This window comes from Cladophialophora bantiana, assembly GCF_000835475.1.
Source record: "Cladophialophora bantiana CBS 173.52 unplaced genomic scaffold supercont1.16, whole genome shotgun sequence".
NCBI classification, from domain to species: domain Eukaryota; kingdom Fungi; phylum Ascomycota; class Eurotiomycetes; order Chaetothyriales; family Herpotrichiellaceae; genus Cladophialophora; species Cladophialophora bantiana.
Genome location: NW_015971590.1, coordinates 936,446 through 955,694, shown reverse-complemented (window position 1 = coordinate 955,694; position 19,249 = coordinate 936,446). Strand labels below are relative to the sequence as shown.

The 19,249-nt window shown below is 51.1% G+C and overlaps 5 protein-coding genes across 5 annotated transcripts; 1 reads left to right on the top strand and 4 right to left on the bottom strand.

The window, feature by feature from the left end:
* Window positions 1-4: 4 nt before the first annotated feature.
* Z519_09931 (uncharacterized protein) lies at window positions 5-1,105 on the bottom strand (the record flags this gene model as incomplete). Its single annotated transcript, XM_016767651.1, has 3 exons — window positions 5-234; window positions 344-971; window positions 1,022-1,105. 3 exons carry the CDS (start codon window positions 1,103-1,105, stop codon window positions 5-7), a joined length of 942 nt encoding a protein of 313 aa, XP_016616443.1.
* A 417-nt stretch (window positions 1,106-1,522) lies between these two features.
* Window positions 1,523-2,818, bottom strand: Z519_09930 (uncharacterized protein; the record flags this gene model as incomplete). Its single annotated transcript, XM_016767650.1, has 1 exon — window positions 1,523-2,818. The coding sequence occupies one exon, from the start codon at window positions 2,816-2,818 to the stop codon at window positions 1,523-1,525; it is 1,296 nt and encodes a 431-aa protein (XP_016616442.1).
* Window positions 2,819-8,107: 5,289 nt separating this feature from the next.
* On the bottom strand, window positions 8,108-9,995 carry Z519_09929 (uncharacterized protein; the record flags this gene model as incomplete). Its single annotated transcript, XM_016767649.1, has 4 exons — window positions 8,108-8,906; window positions 8,961-9,079; window positions 9,129-9,406; window positions 9,458-9,995. 4 exons carry the CDS (start codon window positions 9,993-9,995, stop codon window positions 8,108-8,110), a joined length of 1,734 nt encoding a protein of 577 aa, XP_016616441.1.
* A 1,516-nt stretch (window positions 9,996-11,511) lies between these two features.
* Window positions 11,512-13,395, top strand: Z519_09928 (uncharacterized protein; the record flags this gene model as incomplete). Its single annotated transcript, XM_016767648.1, has 1 exon — window positions 11,512-13,395. One exon carries the CDS (start codon window positions 11,512-11,514, stop codon window positions 13,393-13,395), a length of 1,884 nt encoding a protein of 627 aa, XP_016616440.1.
* Window positions 13,396-15,642: 2,247 nt separating this feature from the next.
* On the bottom strand, window positions 15,643-19,029 carry Z519_09927 (uncharacterized protein; the record flags this gene model as incomplete). The annotated part of the gene is made up of 3 exons (XM_016767647.1): window positions 15,643-15,776; window positions 15,923-16,579; window positions 16,629-19,029. 3 exons carry the CDS (start codon window positions 19,027-19,029, stop codon window positions 15,643-15,645), a joined length of 3,192 nt encoding a protein of 1,063 aa, XP_016616439.1.
* Window positions 19,030-19,249: the final 220 nt, after the last annotated feature.

Here is a 19,249-nt window from a genome sequence, read left to right as displayed (position 1 = left end):
TGTCTTAATCTTCTCCAGTTTTTGGATCTCCTTGAATTATCCGGACACCTGTCTTCCTGATATTATCGTCTTCGCTCTGCGCCGGTTCAAATGGTTTCCCGCACTTCCAAGCCCAATATTTGGATTGAGCGTAACAACGATATGTGTCGGCGTTCTGTATGGCGACATATGCACCTAGATCTCTGAGTTGGCTGGCACGGAATGGTCCATATCCGTCAGGAGGGTTCGGCCCCCCTGCAATTAACCACCATCAGCATACCGGCAGAGAAGAATTATATCAGCCCAGGAATGTGCCTTCTGGTCTTGAAATGCAAGCAATGGTACCAGAGACGCGGATACTCACAGAAATCAATAATTTGAGGGAAGTTGTCTTCGTTCTCGTCTATTATATCCTCAAAGCCGGGTATATCTTCCAAGAGAAAGGTCCAATGTAGGAGTTCGTGCAAGAGAACACCTCCCGGAGAAGTCATCCAGTCACTGTCGTGATCACCAAGACCGTCACATGTGTATCCTGGCTCAGGGTTCCCTTGTGGATCTCTTGCTGAACTTGACGGGTTCGCTATTTCCTCAAGCGTCGGATACTCAAAGGCTTCATCGCACATGGACACTAGTGCAATGTCTCCCAGGACACGAGGATCTATGAAGGCAAAGGCTGCGGTTATCCCGCCTTCGCCTTTGGCGGCAGCCTTGCCGCAGTCTTGTTTATTTTCCGGGAGGGTGGGATGGTTTCCATATGCAATCTCTAGTTGATCAAATTTTGGTTGCAGGTCTTGAGCCACCGATGCACTCGACAATATTCCAACCACATTGTCGCCGTCGAGTTCTTGACTAAGAGGGATATTTGCGATTGTCTGGAACACCTGTTTCACAAATGCTGCTTCCAGAGGTCGAAAGTAACGAAGGAGGGTCTCTTCGCATGGATCAAATGTCGCCGCCGTCACTCTCGCCAGTAACACTGCATCTTCGAAAGCCTGTTCCACCTGTCGAATCCGCTGATCACGGGAAGCGCCTTCAAGCGCACTAAATGTTGGAAGGCTAGCGGCCCATATTTTGTTGTTTGACACAAAAGCGAGGCCAAGATGAGAAGATGCCGCAGCTTCCTCATGGTGGATGATCTTAAGGCGAGCTAATTCGAGTCGAAGGATAGACGAGAGTTCAACGCAACCAGCGCACCTACGCAACCCAGTCACAAATATAGTGGCATCTTCCGCGATGTCTTCAGCTTTTGAAACATTGCACTTTCGTCACTTCCGAAATAGTGACCTCTACCATATGTCACTGAAATGGCCACGAGATGAATCTTGCTTTGATGTGAAGCAACAGCCCAGTCAGATAAGTTTCTATTATTCGGGGCGGAAGGCTTCCGATGCCGCAATATAAGATAAGTAACGAAGCACGCATCACTTCTAGCTTTGGCTTTTGTGGCTGTAACATCTGGAGATTGGATCAACTCGAGGGCGTGGACGGTTGGAGTCTTGTTCTGGGTTCTTCAAGTTGCTCTCACCTGCCAACCTTGCGAGCTTTACTTCCGCATTTGACACCACTTCTCCAGCAACATCCCATGTATCTCACTCCTGGTGGGAAAACTGGCAACAGCATGCTTCAGTCGGTCAAGAGGGACTTGACCAACGATGGCAACGGTGCTGGCGTGGAGGAGATCGCCAACCTCCCGACCGACGAACGTGGCCCCAACAAGCATATTCCTCTCAGAATCTACGACCCATTGAGCCCACCCATCGTATTCGAACTCAGCGTATATCCAGGCACCTGGGAAATTGAATGGCGAAGCCACCTCGACGGCCTTTATGCCCTTTTTAGATGCCTCTGCCAAGGTCAGGCCAACTGTAGCAACATTTGGATCCGTCACAACCACCTGCGAAATGGCAACCTGATCTGAGGTGGCGGCGAAGCCACTCCAAGGCTGTGGCGCTTGCACATCAACTCCTGCAGCTCGAGCGATAATGGCGGCTGCTGCAATTCGACCCTGATATTCGCCCATGTGTGTCAACGGAGCTCGATTGTTTGCGTCTCCAATTGCATATAGCCAGTTGCGGTCGACGGAAGAGGCACACAGACTCTGATCAACATCAGTGGCACTGGTCAGGCCAATGCTTTCTAAGCCGATGCCCTCCGTGCGAGGCTTTCTGCCGGTGGCTATGGGAATGGTAGAGCCGGTGACGACTTGTCCTAAGATCAGCTTCGCTGATATCCTGCCGTCGCTCTCTTTCCAGGCTTCGTTCACCCTCGAAGACAAATGAAACACGACATTCCGAGCTGTCAACGCCTCTCGAACGCGCTTCCCGGCTTCCGGCTCGTAACGACCCAGGACTTCAGATGTTGCACTTATCATGGTGACCTTGCTGCCGAAAGTTGAAAATGCGGTGGCCATCTCACAGCCCACGACGCCTGACCCCACGATAATCAAATGCTCAGGGACTGTATTTGCCGCAGTGGCATCTCTTGGAGTCCAATAATTGATCTGGTTAATTCCCTTGATCTCTGTTGGGATGACAGGGTCCGAACCGGTGGCAATGACAACGGCGTGTTTGGCGAGTAATGCCCGTTCCTGGCCGTTGATATTCTTTACCAAGACCTTTTCGTCAATCAGCGATCCCTTCCCACGCACTACAGAACATTTCCGCTTCAGCGACAGATTCACAAAGAACTCATCGTCCCATTTGTGGGTAACTTTGTCGCGTCGCTCGAAAACGGCTTCCACGTCGACAAGTCGATCACTGGCAATCAGCTGTTTGGCTCCTCCGATTTGCCGGGCGGCGGCCAATGCTTCCCCGGGACGCAAGATGGCCTTTGAAGGCATACAAGCCCAGAAGGGACATTCGCCGCCCCATAGTTCTTCCTCGATTATGACGGAGGAGAGGCCGGCTTCCGCGGTCTTGGATGCAGCTTGACGACCCACGGGACCAGAGCCAATAACGATCACATCGAATTCGGTGGATTCTAGAGATCCAGGGAGGTGATCGTTTGGGTGGATATTGAAGTAGCGAGGTGTTATTGTTGCAGATCAACGATGTAAGGCTTAGTGAGCCGTGGTATTCGAGGTTAAAGAAAGTTCTCTGTCATCGAAACGAGACTCGCAGCTTCGTTCCATGACACGGACCTCCAGCCTTTTTCAACATTGTCCTTCTGAGAAGTCAGCATTACGGATGTGCCCAGAGCTCATGTAACCCGGTTTTCTGATCGGAATCAGTTGCCATCCCATGCAGATGGACTATATTAGTTGTCCCACTTGAATTTTTCTCGACGTTCAAATTCGCTTCGGGACTGCCGAAATCCATAGGTTTCCCTTGACGCCTCCTGCCGTCCTGCCAACCTTACCAGGCCATCCTTCAGACGAGTAAACTCTCGTTATTGGTTCAATGCCTGAAGTAAAAAGTCTGATGTACAGCAATGTAGACCGTTATGTGACTAGTCGGAGACTCCAAAGTTTACAATCAAGCGAACCTTTGTCAGCACCCATCTTGATCCAAACGCATTCAAATTTTGCAAACCTGAGACTCATGCAATAGATCCGGGGGGGGGGGGCATACTCGACTTACTGATCACCAGTAGGATTTTGGAATAGTTCGTCATTGCAACCCAGCTCCCTTAATTAGCAGCTGGCAGTCCTCGCTATGCCGAAACACACAAATAGATTGGAAAGTGCCAATTCAGTCGGGCGCGAAGAATCGATTGGTTGGTTAGTTCGGCAGCGCTCCCAAATCTGCAGGTCTCAAATTCCTCGATTCGGAAGAGCCGTACTTTTCTAGAATATAATAATATACAGCTTTGAGTCAAGGCTGAAGTGTCGCTTAACACCTGGCCATAATGTAAACGCCATGCATTCTCACAACAAGTGGCTGAAGAATTTGACTGCACAGTACGTGTTCGGGCAATGGGAGGGGCAGCTAATGGGCCCTATAAAGCATTGGGTTCGGCATTCCTTGGCCCCGTGCACTGCATCCGTTAATGGATTCCTCGCTTACAAATGCATGAGTGCGCGTCAACAATGAAAGACCAGGTGGTCATGGCCGCAGTCGTGGCCGTCTCAGGGAGCTCGGGGGACAAATGACGGAGTATATACTCAATACATACCACCAGTCAATGCAGACATACAGTAATCAAGACGCCCTTGCATGATACTGTGGCTCGGAACCTCCTAACCAACTGGATCACCTGGAGGGACGAGCCAAGTAACCGTCCAACGCGAAGCTTAAAAAACGAGTCACAGTACTTGGCGATCAGGAACACGCCCCAGAGAGAGGGGGTGGGTAAAGAAGACATGAGTCCTACAATATCCAGCCAGGAGTGGGACGGGACGACGAGGCTGCGACACCAAGGAGAAGGTTACATTGCATTGCACACCGTATGTAGAATCTATGTAAGCAGTACTCCAGTCTCCGTACACCGATTGTCCGACCATCCTCCTCGTCCCCGCGCACCAGCCTTATCGCCAAAAAGCATTCGAACTGGGAATGACGTGTCCTATGAGGTGGCGTCTGATGTTTAATATTGTCCCAAAAGTTAGATCTGATGCTTCTTCTTGTTGTGAAGTGTTGGGTCTCTGGTCATAATAGCAAAATACCATTGGTTATGCCCGTCAATTCTCTGGGTCTACCATTACCACTTCTCCAGGCGCAACCACGCTCCAGGGGCGAGAGCCTGTCCCCACGCAGAGTCGCATTTGCTACTCGACAACTGGCGATAGACCAAAACAGACCCTTCCTTTGACTTTTTTAACGCTAACACTACAACTGCCCTTCTTCATGCACCTGGCTACAGAGGCGTCGCCAAAAGCTGGGAGTTTAAAGGAATAATAAAGATTAATACTGTTGCTCCATTCCACCCCCCATCCCCCAGTCGACGGCATATTCGAAGGTTGAGTTCAACCTGTCCCGGAATCGGGTGCGATAGGTGGGCTCCTGAAAGATGTCGGACGCGCTCTTGTCCTCGGCGGCTGAAGATTGATCGGCCGAATGGAATCAGGTGAAGTCGCCCACTGCCACTATTGCGGTTGACATGGGCGGTGGTACAACTGATATCTGTTGTGTGAGCTGGTCCGCCAACGACGACACGTTTGCGCATAGCGAAGCCACCGTGGGCATCAGCGCTGTCGACGGGTCACTAAAGCTCGGCGAATTGTTCAAAAAATGTTTGCACCGTGAATTCCAGGAGGATTCCTTCAAGGTTTTGCGGATTTCGCGAAGACTAAAGCACACGCCTAGGAAGCAATGGCAGCAAATTTTAAAATGAAGAAGAGACTTGCCGACGCAAGTTCATAAGAATTCGAGATCATACCCAAAGTCTACGCAGTCTTTCGACGTCTCTAATATGCGACCCTCGAAACCTCTGAGTGTGGTATTATTCTTAAGCAGAGGGCAATGCAAGAGATTTCTTGACGGATGGCTTGGAAACATCTTTCGCCTGGTGGACAACTAATTGCGCGAACTCCAAGCCTTGGATTCAGTGATCTGAGAGGCGGGGGAAGTCTCCCGCCCTGCCTGGTAGCTTTTCAGAGCCATTAGCGCCAACGGGGCATCAAAAATACGTATTGATGGAGTTCAGAGGCAGTCCGACCGTTGCTTAAGAGAATTTCCTGAGCCTTGTGACTGAGATGACGACCACGAGAAAAGTGGGCCCAGCGAAATTTTCTACTTTCCTCATTATTCACAGCTCCAGCTACGTCTGCATTGGCTCTAATAATGAGGAAAAGTTGTTGGTCAAGTCGAGTGAGGACTTGAACCAACCAAGTCAACGTCTTTGGAACAAAATACACTACTTCCGGAGAAGCCAATCTTCCTGCTCACTACCACACTTTGCATCCGCTCGGATACCAGCCTTGCCAATGTTGTGGACGAAGGTGAGACCCAGATTATGTTGGAAAGTTTGCCGACCCCAGTTTGAACGACGTTCTGATGGCGTGGATGTCGTGAAGCTAGAATATTCTGTGGAAATTTGCTTGCAAGCTTTGCTCGCGTCGGTGAAAATGCTCACTCCTCACAGTGGTCGGTTCAACAGGCCGAGGCCAGCGACAGAAGTCAAACATGGAGCGTTCGCATGAAATTAAGATCCGTAAAGACGCTGCTCGAGTAGATGAGGTTGAGGAAAGTTAAGATATGGCTGGATCTCTGGTCCGAGCCTCAGGACGAATAGGAGGAAAACGACAGAAGAACTGTGAGTGACGGTTATCGCTGTGGATTGACAGAGCACATTCCCGGGTGGTGTGAGGAAGTTCAATCTCGAACGTGGGATTGGGACAGATCTGAGGGGCAGTTAGGGGGGCTAGCAAGAGCACGGGTCCGAGTGACTGTGCATAGAGCAAAGCTGGCATCGGTGGGGGTCACGCTAAGGGCGACGTTGACGAGCTCTTTGGATAATCCAACAGACTGTCCTTGTACAGGATACAGATCGCTATGCGAGAGGGTTCGCGAGTGAACAGACAGCCGATAGCTCGAACCAATTGGAAAATTATGATAGCAACATTGCAATGGGGCAGGCAGACACATCCATGGCTTCAATATCAAGCAAAGCTACAAAAAAAATGCATGCAGCAGGTGGTGTGTCGTTCAGCCAGTCTGGCCGATGAAGGTTCCTGAGAACGAGCTTCTCCGTATTGACATGTAAGCTTGGTCAGCCAAGCCCCCTTACGTACCTTTGTAGTATGTTCTCCGTACTCCGGACTCCTCCGTACCAGTCCTCCTTGTCTCTTTGCGAATTTCCACAGCCCAGTGTGTACCTACCTATAGGTACCTACGTTGGTCTTCTTCAGCGCAGTCCGAATTGATCCGGAAAGTAGAGGGCCGGACGAGGCGGTCCCACTAAGCAGTTCCGAGTACTCTATACTCGATACTTAGTGTGTCTATGTACTCCATGCTCTGTGCCAACGAGCTAGGTATGGAGTGTTCGTACGAGGCACAAGCAACTGGAAGCTACCAACCTAGCTACCTATGTAGCTCGCCAGGCAGGTAGGGCTAGTGGCGCCACCACGGTCCACAGTGGAGACGTACACAGTTCTTCCGTATGCGGCATGTATGTCATTCCCGAAAGCAGAAAGCGGTGCCAGCGAAACAAAAAACTGCCTTGACCCCACTTAACAGTGACAACAACGAAAGAATTAATTGCTAGAACCCCTTTCAAGCAGAAAAGAAAACCCAAATCGGAGGTGTTGAAATTAATGGTTAGTTGGTTACCTTGAAGACAATGACAAAGACAATGACCACGACCAAAAAAAAAAACGAGAAAAAGGAAGTGCCCCCTCTGATTAGGTCTAGTCCTGGATACATCCGCACCCGGACTAAAAGACAGTTGCGAGTACACACTATGCCTCGGTAGTGATGAACGATTATTGGTAAGACGAGAACTGAGCTATGTGCAGCCAGCCAGCCGGTCGTCTACGGCGATCTGAACCGTTTGTTCGAGAGCAGAACGCGGAGTGACTGCTTGCCTGCACGCGGTAAAGAAGGCTCAATTCTTGTCAATAATGCGAAGAGGATAGCTGAGCTCTCCCATATGAAAGACATGAGCTTGGTGTTTGGTCACAGCCATACGACGTCGTCGGCGCCGTAGCAAGAGCCGAGGCAAGGGAGATCCTGCCCTTCTCAAAGGGATAAAACAAAATCTCATGGCCGACCTCGAGGCGTTGAAGATTCAAAGTTAGATACGAACAGCTTAAGTAACTGTAGTGATTACAGACAAACTAAAGAGCGATACTCGTGGGGGTACTTCCATGAAAATGGGAAAATAACGTAGATAGACAATTCCTCAAAAAATATCATTTGTGGTAGCTATGAACTTGAATATTCCTATCGTGTCCGGAAGGTTCGTCGAAAAAGACGGGATGAATCCGAGACAGCCCCTCGGTCCACAGGGGGGGAGGGGATTCGAGAGAGGGACTAAGAGCAAAGCTTCGACAAGATGTCCGGAAAGCAAAGAGCAAGCCGCAAGCGTCTGAAGCGTCTACCCGGGTCCCCGAACCCTTCCAGGTAGCAAAGCTGTTGAACACTATTGTGACTCGATATTCGCAGCTGGGTAATACCAAGGATGGGGATCAGGAACGAATTGCCAAGGCTGAATGTTTGGTTCTGCGAGGTTTGTCATACTTTGTACAGCATCACTCAAAAAGGTTAGCATCCGGGACCAGCTCTTTCAAAAGCGCATCGGTGTCTTCGTTTCCCATGTCAATGTCAACATCATCGGAACCACACAGAAAGACCCCCATCTCAAGATCCGTCCAACGGGAGATCTGATGTCTTTTGGCGACCCAGTCTCGAGCATAGATAAACCGTCTCACAACATTGTGCAAGGCTTTGTGTCCATCCTTCAACTCGTCCCAGTTTGAAACATCCTCGATCACTTTGTCAACGAACTCTTGATACCGAGAGGCCAGCTCAACGGCAAAACAGTTGCGCCCTCTGCCGACGGACATACCGACGAGTAGCAGCCACAGAAATAAATCGCGTCGATAGCGCCATAAGTCTGTAGCAAAACTCTTGTCGAGGTATGCCAAAAGCCTCTCTGCCAGTCTCAATGGGACAAAGGCGCTCCTCCACGTCGGGGTACTTGTCATATAACAAACAATGTATACTGCCAACCGACAGCATTCTGCTAGCGGGCCAAGTTTCTTACAACTTTCCTCGTCGAAGACAAGTCGAGATTGGATAGATATCTGTAGGTCTTCCATTTTATTCTGATCCGTAGTCCCCGCGGTGGCGAGCTCTTGAAGATAGAGGACATTGCGAATACATAACAGCACGTCGTTGCTAATGACTTCCTCATGTAACGCAAATCCAAGAGGTAGGGCAGGCAGCGAACTGATAGGGAAATCTTCAGACCGGCCCAGAAGACCTCGAAAATCCGGTGGCTGAAAGTGATGTTGGCCGCACACGAGCGCGGTGCCTAGAAGGTGCTGCCTGCAATGAAGGGTTAGCAAGTCAATTCAAAGCCTGACTCTCGATATGACAAACCAAAAAACTGCGTGCAGGATTTCAGATCTGAGTTGCGTACCATCTGCATGGCAATGCTCGAGAAGCTTATAGAGACCCTCCGAATGTGCTGAAGATTCGGCAAGGTCACCACAATGATGCTGTTGCCGGATTAGCCTTCGCCCTGACGTTCCTGAGCCTTTGACGTACCGCAACACAGGATAGAAGCAGTATTGTTCCAATCGACAGGGCTCGAATGTTGGGATCGTCCTTCTGCAAGTCTTCTCTCAGACATTCGATGGCCTTCGTCTTGAGCAAGAGTGATTCGTTCGTTGTGTTACAGGAATTATGGATGTGAAGTATTGAATAGAGAAGGGCGTATAGAAATGCCGAGTTAGTCAGGCACTCTGGAAAGAGGGAGAGCGTCGTCAAGTCCCCATCGACAGGGCCTGAAACAAGCAGTGGCTCAGCCGCCACTTGGAAGGCACCTAGATGGGGTCAGCAAAAAGCTTTCCTCCTACGGAGGCCAAGACGCTTACAGCTCCTGAGAAGATAATCGATTCGTGTTTCGTCAAGATCAATGGCTTTTGAAATTTGTGATGCATATGGATGGCACCCGTCTTTGCAGGAAGATGCACCGGCAATCGAGAGCTGACCCGGGTTCGGCAGTTTTGGATTGGGTGGCTTTGCCCTGCCACAGCTGCACCGTCTCGGAGGACCATCACCATCAGATGACGACAGGAACTGAAAGGCGGTTGTGGGAATATTGGCATCACCAGGATTCAGGGGGCAACGCTGTGAGGCACCTTCTCGTGACGGAAGGTTTTCAATTTCCGGTTCAAGACTGGGACAGGCATCCACGTTCGGGGGTTGTTTCCGCTTGCCGCTTTTCACTTTGCCTCCCTCTGAGAAATCGGTAATGGTCAAGGAGCGAAAATTCTCTAATCGCCGAGTGCTCTTCTGGTTTGACCGCTCGAGATTGACTTTCCGAACATGGGATCGGAGAGCACGTACTTGGTTCGAGTCCAGGGAAGACCCTGGCTTTTTCTCATGCACAAAATGAATGGGTTGTGACATGGCAAGGATCTGATTGAGGGTAGGCTGTCTCTGTGCAAGAGTTCCGCGGCAGAAGCAAATGATTAATTATCTCCAAGGGATAGATATAGGGGAATAGACTCGTAGCAAGATGATAAGGGCGTTAACCCAGGAGACTCCTAAGGCGCGTTAGCAAAGTAGTGTACAGCATTGAGGAGCAAAAGTCCACTCGTCGCGGCCAATTTCCTCCAATGTGAAGAACCACAAAGGCCTTCATATCCCCCACAGACATGACTAAGAGAAGCCTACCTGTAGTGCAGCCTGGACCCGTCGCTTTGGTAATATTCGATCTCCTGCAGGTGGACTCGATTACGGCATCTCGCGTGTGGCTAAGGGCCTGTAGCTTGCCCTGCTGGGGGGGTTGGGTCTGATGTGGTACGAGCGAAGGGGTAGCAATATGCCTTTCCGATTGGAGAATCCTCAGGCTCTCCAGCATAGAAGTGTGTTAGGTCCTTGAAGAGGCATGCAGGTGAGCGGCACAAGATCAAAGGCCACCGGCATTTCCGTCTTATGCTTCAACGGCCATAAGAAGTCGCATCTCTCCACCTTGTCTTCTATTCTTTCATCTCTCATGTGCGGCTGCGCTCTCTGACCAGGGCTTTGTTGCAACTTTGGAGTGGCAAGAGCGATCGGGGTCCTCCTTTAGACCGGTGAGTCTGAAATCGGCACGCGCTATTGAGGACCGGTGTGGATGAGCGAGGGTCGTCCAGAGACACAAGATGCGCCACAACCAAACAAGTTCACGTCAACCTGAAAAAAACCTCTGCGTCGCTGGCACCTCTTGGCCTGACGTCTGAGAGACGAGGGAACACCAAGCCCATGCACCAATCGCGGTGGAGTGAGTCTGACGGACCTGACAATCAAGAGCAGGGCGCAGGGACGTAGAAGCATCGAGCTTCTCCACGGGAGGCAAGTTGCGTACCTGTATATTTGCCATCGGTCGAAGTTTCCGATGAGACGGTGGAGGACGGGAGACACCATCGATCAGTAGGACATCAAGGGAAGGGGAGGAATTGCAAACTTCCGCATGCAAGGTTCCTGGTGCTTTTGCCGTGTGTCATTCGTCATTCGACCGCTCCCGCCCGAAGCTCACGACGCCAGTGGGATGTCAGTGGGATGCTGATATAATGGAGTCCAGGATTGAGTTCGTAAACACGCCTCGACACCCTGCACGCCGCAAGCGAGAGGTGCGAATATTACCGTCCAACCCGAAAAATACGAACCGCTAAAAGCAGCGCCAACCTCTCCGCCGATCAAGCCTCGGGCAGTCTTAGCGGCTTGGCTCCTTTCAACGTCCAGCCTGGCCTTCTCCGACCCAACAAGCCGCAGCCCATCCCCAGACTGCGATCAGCAGCAGCTAAACAATATCCCTCACTCACCGTCAACTGGATTGGAAATGTACTCCCCGCGGGAATAGCGAGCCGACACCATGAACCCCGAGTCCCAGTAACCCGACCCTTGACTTCGCCGAGCTTCCCTCGACGCTGACAGACGAACCATGTCACCACCCTCACCTGGCTTCTCCGCAATCCAGAAGCCTCTTCACTTCCCAGGTAGAGATTCCTTAGAGCTTGCCTCTCTAGCCGACTCCGAGCACGATGAGCTACCTACGTCCGAGGAGTCCTCGCCATCCGGCATCTCCTCCTCTCGACGGCTCTCCCTCGAAAATGAGGATCCCTTGGACAGCGCAAACCCAGCATCGGCACGCAGCCACTTGCGTGGGCGATCCTACTCCGTCTCATCCGCCTTTGACTTCACCCCTGCGCTGTTCCCACTTTCTTCGACTGCAGGAGGAGGATACGCCGCGCTAGGCAACCCGTCAGCCGTCTCGCTGTCCCTCGAAAGACGTGGCGCGTTGCAAAATCTCGAAAAGAACAAGACTTTGACATATCTGAACGGGCTCTCACTGGTGGTTGGGCTGATAATAGGTTCTGGGATCTTTTCTTCCCCGGCGCAAGTGAACTCACATGTGGGATCTCCGGGCGCCGCGCTGCTGGTGTGGACAATTTCTGGCCTCCTAGCGTGGACGGGCGCGGCCTCGTATGCTGAACTCGGAGGTGCCATACCACTCAATGGAGGTGCACAGGTCTATTTGTCCAAGATCTTTGGCGAGGTGGTGGGCTTCTTGTTCACTTGGTCGGCCATTCTTGTCCTCAAACCCGGGGGGGCGGCGATTATCGCGATCATATTCGGCGAATACGTTGTCCGTGCCGCCATCGGCGCAGAGGTCGAAGATGTCAATCCATGGATCAACAAAATCCCCGCCTTGGCCGCGCTGGTGCTGGTCACACTTTTCAACTGTGTCTCGACACGCTTCGCTGCTCGGTTGGGGGATCTGTTCATGTTCTTCAAATTCGTTGCGCTCGTGGCAGTGACCATCATTGGCATCGTAGTAGCGGTGACGGGCCTCTCCTTCAATGGCCCCGCCAATAAAGATTGGCGCGACCATAACTGGTTCGAAAACACGTCGACTGATATTTCCAGCTGGGCTGTGGCACTCTACGCGGGTCTCTGGGCGTTTGACGGATGGGATAATACAAACTACGTCACCGGCGAGTTCAAGAACCCAGCACGCGATCTACCGAGAGTGCTCCATACCGCCATGCCTGCCGTTATAGTATGCTATCTTCTTGCCAATGTCGCATACATCTTCGTCTTGCCTCTAGAGACAATCAACAAGTCAAACACCGTTGCCGTTCAGTTTGGGAGCAAAGTCTTTGGCCCCATTGGAGGGCTCATCCTGGCGTTGATTGTGAGTGCTTCATGTTTTGGCGCACTTAATGCCACTACTTTCACCTCTGGCCGCTTGGTCTACGTTGCTGGGCGAGAGGGCTACCTGCCCTCGCTGTTCGGGAAGATAGGGTTTGGGAGCTCTTCCGGTCCGGAGACACCAGTATCCCTAACCAAAACCCGCAAAAGGTCATGGCTTTCGAAAACCCTCGCGCGCATCTTTGGAGATGAATCCATCGGCTTGGGATATACGCCTGTCAACGCAATGCTGTTGAACATGCTCCTGTGCATGATTTACATCATCCTCGGCGAGTTTAAGACACTACTCACATTCTATGGCGTCGCTGGATACACTTTCTATTTTCTGACCGTCCTCGGCCTCATCGTTCTGCGAATTCGCGAACCGCGACTGGAAAGACCTTATCGCACATTCATCACCACACCCATCATCTTCTGCTGCGTGTCTTTGTTCCTCGTCAGTCGGGCTGTGGTGGCACAGCCCGTCCAGACTGTAATTGTCATTGTATTTGTCGTCAGTGGTTTGCCGGTGTATTATTGGCGGGTTGCAAGGAGAGAGGAGTCCGGGAGGCAAGGACACAGGGGCATGGGCAAAAGAGAGGGACGTTTTTGGCGGAGATGGGGCCGGTCGTGATTGCTTTTGAGGAAAGATAAACCAACATTGGCATTGGTTCGGTAACCATTGTTACAATAGGATCGATACGGTGGTTCTTGCTAGGTATATGACGAGTTGTGACAGTAAGAGCAGCATTCTCAATGACATGGAAACGGCAACTCCATCTCCCTTGTGCAAAAACTACTAGGCTTGAAGTCCCAAAAGTGGTTACATTCCCATTGCGTTGCGCCACATGGTCGCTCAGAGCATGATCCAGCATGATCGTACATACTGGGGTTCAGTACTGAGTATTCCGGAGCGACTTGGGAGGTTGCGACCAAGCCTATTCCGGGCATACGAACCCTTGTCGAGGCTCGAGAGCTAGTACCGAGTAGTCCATATTGCATACATAGACGATTCTGACCGTTCTCAGGTGGCAGTACCGTGGTCGATCCTATTAGCACGCACAGATACGACGCTGGGCAACTACTAGTAGCGCAACGAATGAAATCAGATGTTTCGAGGTGTAATAATAATGGGGCAGGTTGGGCCGGCCGATTTTGTACTCTGCACGAAGCCGAAGATGCGGATGCGAGGCCAGGATGAACGAACAAGCAGGCGAAAACGGGGCCGGGGGCCGGGATGGGTATGGGTGGGTTGGTTTGGTTTGGTTTGGTGGCGCGAGGCTGACGCTGATGGTGATGGCGATGCTGATCCCAGACTCTGAGTCTGATGTCAAGAAAGAGTGATATGCGGTCGCTCGGCGCTCGCATACAGACGTCCATTTTGAGAATATTGCCTGCTTTCGGCCTAGTGCCATTTCAGCCGCTCTGTGGCCGGATGCGTCAACTCCTGCCCCGCTGGGTTACTAATACTCGCTCAATATCCGACTGACTAATTAACGACGCCACCACACTTGACGCCAGTGCCTAACGACGTAGTACTTGGTAGGTGTCGTCTAGCTAATAGCTATCACAAGTACCGACTACTGAGGAGGAATGAGTTGATCCCCATCAGGGTTTTTCTGAACTAATCCCCCTGCCCGATCGGGTTTGGTTTCGACCACGGCAGCCCGCCCAGACTAGATGCACTTGTTTTCTTTCCAGTTCCATCTCATCTCCGTTCATTTCCTTCCATTTTTCTTTTCGCATCTGGCATCTGGACCTGGATCTTTTTCCTCGCATCACCACATTACATCACATCACATCACCTGAGAGAGATAATCCTTACTTGATTCAACTTTCTTTCCTGAATCATATCGAACGCCAACTTGGGGGGGGGAAAAACCAAAACAGATATGAGAGGATATATAACCACATTGCGAATTGAAGCTACTGGAAATACACTCTATGCACAGTTCCGGCAACTTGGACAAACCGGTTGATTGTTACAGAAAGAGCGAAACTGGGCAAAGTGGTAGGTATTGCGTGTGGGAGCGTGCGTACTCGTGTGCGTCGATCTGTGAATTCATCTTCGAATGTTTCTCGTCTTCTTCCCTTCGAGCTTCATAGCCCGGGTCTTGGTTTGGGTCTAAGTCTGGGTAGCAGGTGGTCTGCGCAAACCAAATTCGAGAATGCGACATTTGTAAAACACCTAACTGACATGAGGCAAAAAGGCTAAAGAACAAGGGTTGCTGTCCCTGAGGTGGTTTGCTGCCCGTCTCCACGGGACTACTCGGTACATGCGGCTATGGTTATCCACAAGGAGACCTCAAAGACGCCAGGAGGATGGAACTTTGTCTTCGCTGGCACGGGACTGCAGAACCAGGGCGCCGTCACGGACTGATAGTCTCGAGGAATCGATGTATGGTGACGGGCGGTCCAAGATACTACAGACTAAAATTGGCAAATGGCAATGTTTTCACTATCGCCACTTCTTCCTCTCTTCTTCTCCAGCTTTACCCTTGTTGCAATCTTGACCATGGCCTCGAGCGCCTCCCGCCCTTGTCGCCTGTCTCTGGTGCCCGTCACGCTCTGTCTCCCGCTGCTCACTCGATGACCTTCACAGGTTGACGTGTTTTTTGCATGTCTCTCTTCCCGATCAGTTTCATTGCCGTCGCTCGTTCGATTTCATCAACTCCGCCTGATCTTTGGCCACGGCCTCGGAATTTTCGGCCTTATTGTTGTCCTATTCCCCTCTCCCTCCTTAGTTCCCTCCTTCTCTATTCTTCTCGACGCGTTACCTATGGCTGCTGCGTCCCTCACTTTCAACTCTGGTCGTTCCTTTCCCCCGGTTCCCTTCGTCTGGTGCTTCCTTCGAGCCACTGTTTGCACAGGTTGTGTAACATCATATATCTGCGAGTCCACGCGGCCAGACAGATCTGAACAGCGTAAAGGTGGCTTTTGTGCGGTAGAAGCACTTGACTCCGGCTTCAGATGAGGTGAAGGTTGCTGTGCCTTGGTCGCGCTGCAGAGTGGCTTCTTTGGTTTAGTTAAAGTTGCCCGAATCTTCTTTTGCGAAGGTCGAGCTGTGAAGTCGTGGGGCAATCGACGTACATTTTGAGTTGATCGCGAAAGAGACTGCACTATTCGAACCCCGCACCGTTTGGCAGCAACCTTCCGTATACCGACAGAGTTGATTGCAGGGGGCAGTACTGGTTTAACCGGCCAGGGTGCTTGCAACCCGGACTTCCAGAATGGCGAGCCAGTATTGACTCCCTTTCCAAGAGCATGCGACGTAGATACCACTCCAAAACCGACATTTCCCTGCGCTTCATTTTGAGGAAGGCTCTCCTCTCGCTTCCTTCGCCAGATGTCAAGTAATTCAACGTCCATTGGACGGAGGGGAACCTTTGCCTCGTCGGAAATAGCAAGGATCTCAGTGGCGACCAGGCGCATCCCCATATACCGCTGAATTGTATCCAATCTCTCGTTAAATGTCGTGAACAAGCAATAGGCTGTCAGCTTTTTGATAGCCTTTTCTCTTTTAACCTTCTGTTCTCGCCTGGAAAGCTTTTTAAACTCTTTCGGATGTAATTTAGCCCAGAAGGTCGTCGCCGCCCAGTGTTCCGCAATGCTCGCTAGATGGAGCAGTCGTTGGCGGGGAAGCGATCTTTGTCTGGGTAGGCCATCATCATTTATACCCGACTGCCTGTAGACCAAAACAGGACCCAGTGAATGTTCATCGACGTTAGACTGGACTGAGGAGCTGGGTATCGGGCCGAGCCTCTCACCGACGGCCACTCGATATAGTTGCAAAGCAGCGTAGGCACGCGAGGCGAGATCTATTGATCATTGTCAATAACAAACATCTTCGGGGAACTTGTAACCTACGTGTAAGGAGATGAAGGGGTTCAATTGACCCAACTCTCCTAATGGCACGAAATTCCGTTCCTAGAAGCAAATCTCGAAGTGCCCGCGAAAGGTCGACCGGGGGTAAAGGGGAACCCAAAATTTGGTTGGCCATCGATGAGATGATACTCCCAGCCCGGTCTCTCGCAGATCCCGCTTCAGGGGATACACTCCAGCCGAGATGATCACGGAGCTCGACAGTTCCCTCTAACTCAATAGAAGGACCATCTGCCAATATTCGCCGCTGATATTCGACATCTACACCAACCTTCAAAATCGAAGAGTTTGGCATGATATCAAGGAAAGGCTCCTTTGATATGAGAGACAATTGGCTCATTAAAGCAATATGGATAATCGCCACCTCGTGGTCGCTCGCAAGAATCAAAAATTCAACCAAGCGGTTTCCCTGGGTTTTAGCTGTTTGTATAGTGTCGAAACCCAGGACCTTGCAGGCAGTCAACCGTGGCAACACCATCCGAAGACCCGAGTACGTAAGAACGTAGTGGATTGGGATTGCTGTACCGAGAGGATAGAGAGATGTAGGAATCCGCCAGGGCGCAACGTAATGAACAGCATTCTGAGGCCGTGCAACAACGTGACGGGGCAGAAACGAAGATGCTGGAGCAGGATTGAGTTGCAGAGTTGGCACATGACAATCCCGCTGAAGGTTCTGGTTATCCGAACATATCTTGCGAACACCAGACCAGAGCATAGCGAACTCAGTCAAAAGCAGAATATCTCGTTGCGCATCAGAGAGATGGTCATGAGCTTCTTCAATCTTCATCTGTAGTCGAGCCGGTGGAGATCGAGATGGGATCTTGAGCAGTGTTAACAGACCTTTGTAAGAGCTCTGGAGGCCCACGAAGGCTCGGTTGTGGGCAATCAAAGGTCCCAGTTTTGTGAACAGCTCCCTTTGGACAGGGGACGCCGCAAGTTCTTCAAGGTTGCGTCGCACATCACGGATAGCAATTCTGCTCAACCAACGCAGCTTCGCTCCATGGAAGAGAAATGCGCTTTCATAAAATAGCTTAGTCAGCCGTCGCGATGAGGGCTTGTAGAAAAGCCCCGACATGCGTCTGAGATGGAAGTAGTCCAGCATTATACGCTCGGCATTGAGACTTATCGCGTTAACAAGTAGCTGAAGCGGGTAGGTGAGTTTATGGTAGCTGTATATCTCTGCAGAGCACAATATTTGAGCCTTTAGCCTTCGTATTTGTCGGAGATCGTGTAATGTCATTGAAATCACCCAGGCCGTATCAATCACTTGGTAGCGTAGCCATAAGATCTCGTACAATCGAAGTCTAGTCCGCGTTGGTACGGACGCACCGGGCTTCTCATCTTTGACACCATCTGGGTTCCCCAAGTAGGCCCAGTACAGCTCAGTGTCATTGAGCTCTCTCAGGATCGGCGCGAGATTTTCGTCACTGAGTGCGTCCCTTGCATTGAAATATATCAAGTTACCAATGTCTCTAGTCTGCTCATTGAGACCTCCTTCGCCGTACCAATCCTTAAGTTGGGACTCGAGGTGCTTCGCTCTTTCCACCAAACGATGGCGTTGCAAGTAAAGATGGAGGTCGGCCTTGTCATTCCATGGGAACGCCTCGAGCTGGTTGGCGATATCTTCGGCTTTGCGGAGCTTTTGCATCCATTCTTCTCGCTTGCGTGTAATGTTTTCCTCTCTTGCTCTTTGGGCTTGTTGATTCTGCTGGCGTTGTGCCTCTGCCCTAGCCTCCTGCTCTCTTCGAATATTCTCTTCAAGTTCTAGCTGTCTTGCCTCCTCTCTCCTCTGACGCTCTTTCTCAAATTCTCGTTCTTGGATCGGGCTGTTGGGAAGTGATATATCCGGACCCCCACCCTTGCCAGTTCGAATTTTATCCCCGGGGAGCGACCCGACACTAATATAAGGAGGATATGGCAATTTTGTTCGCTTTGGAAGGCTGGATTGGGGAAGAGAGGTGGTGGAATGAGAAGGTAGTGAGGGTTTTTTGGGAAGAGTCGGAGCAGGTCCACATTTTCTATTCGAGTTCTTGAGCGACGAACTCGAGCGCGTATGGAAAGCTTGGATCCGAATATTCAAGCGAAGGCTGTGACTTGTGGCTCGAAATGTTCTTTGCAAACTACCATTAGGTGAAATGTTGCGTGAAGAATTGTGTGCGGTTCTCAAGGAACTCTCAGGAATGGTGTGTTGAGAGGAGGCCTCAGATACATGTTTAGCTTTCGATTCGCAAGAGCATTTTGAGTCTGCTACTCGGTGCCTCTCCAGGCGTACGATATGGCTGATAGAGAGTTCGCTTTGGCAACAAGTCGTGCGGAAAGTCAGGGCATGAGGAACCAAGCTGGAGCCAACCGAGCCGCAAAGGAGTCGATTGCATCCATTGGACATTGAACTTGAGAGCGCAAAAGACCGCCCTTTAGATTACAACACCAAACAACTGCGTGCGCGTTCCTAACAGCATCGTCCAGAAACGATATCATGAAATACCTCCGACGAACCTGCTGTGGGAATGGGATCGTCTCTACGGAGACATGCTTCACCGTGGCACAGCCTCGCAGCCTCGCAGCCTTGTACGGGGAACCAAAAATCCACCAGCCGCCATATGTTT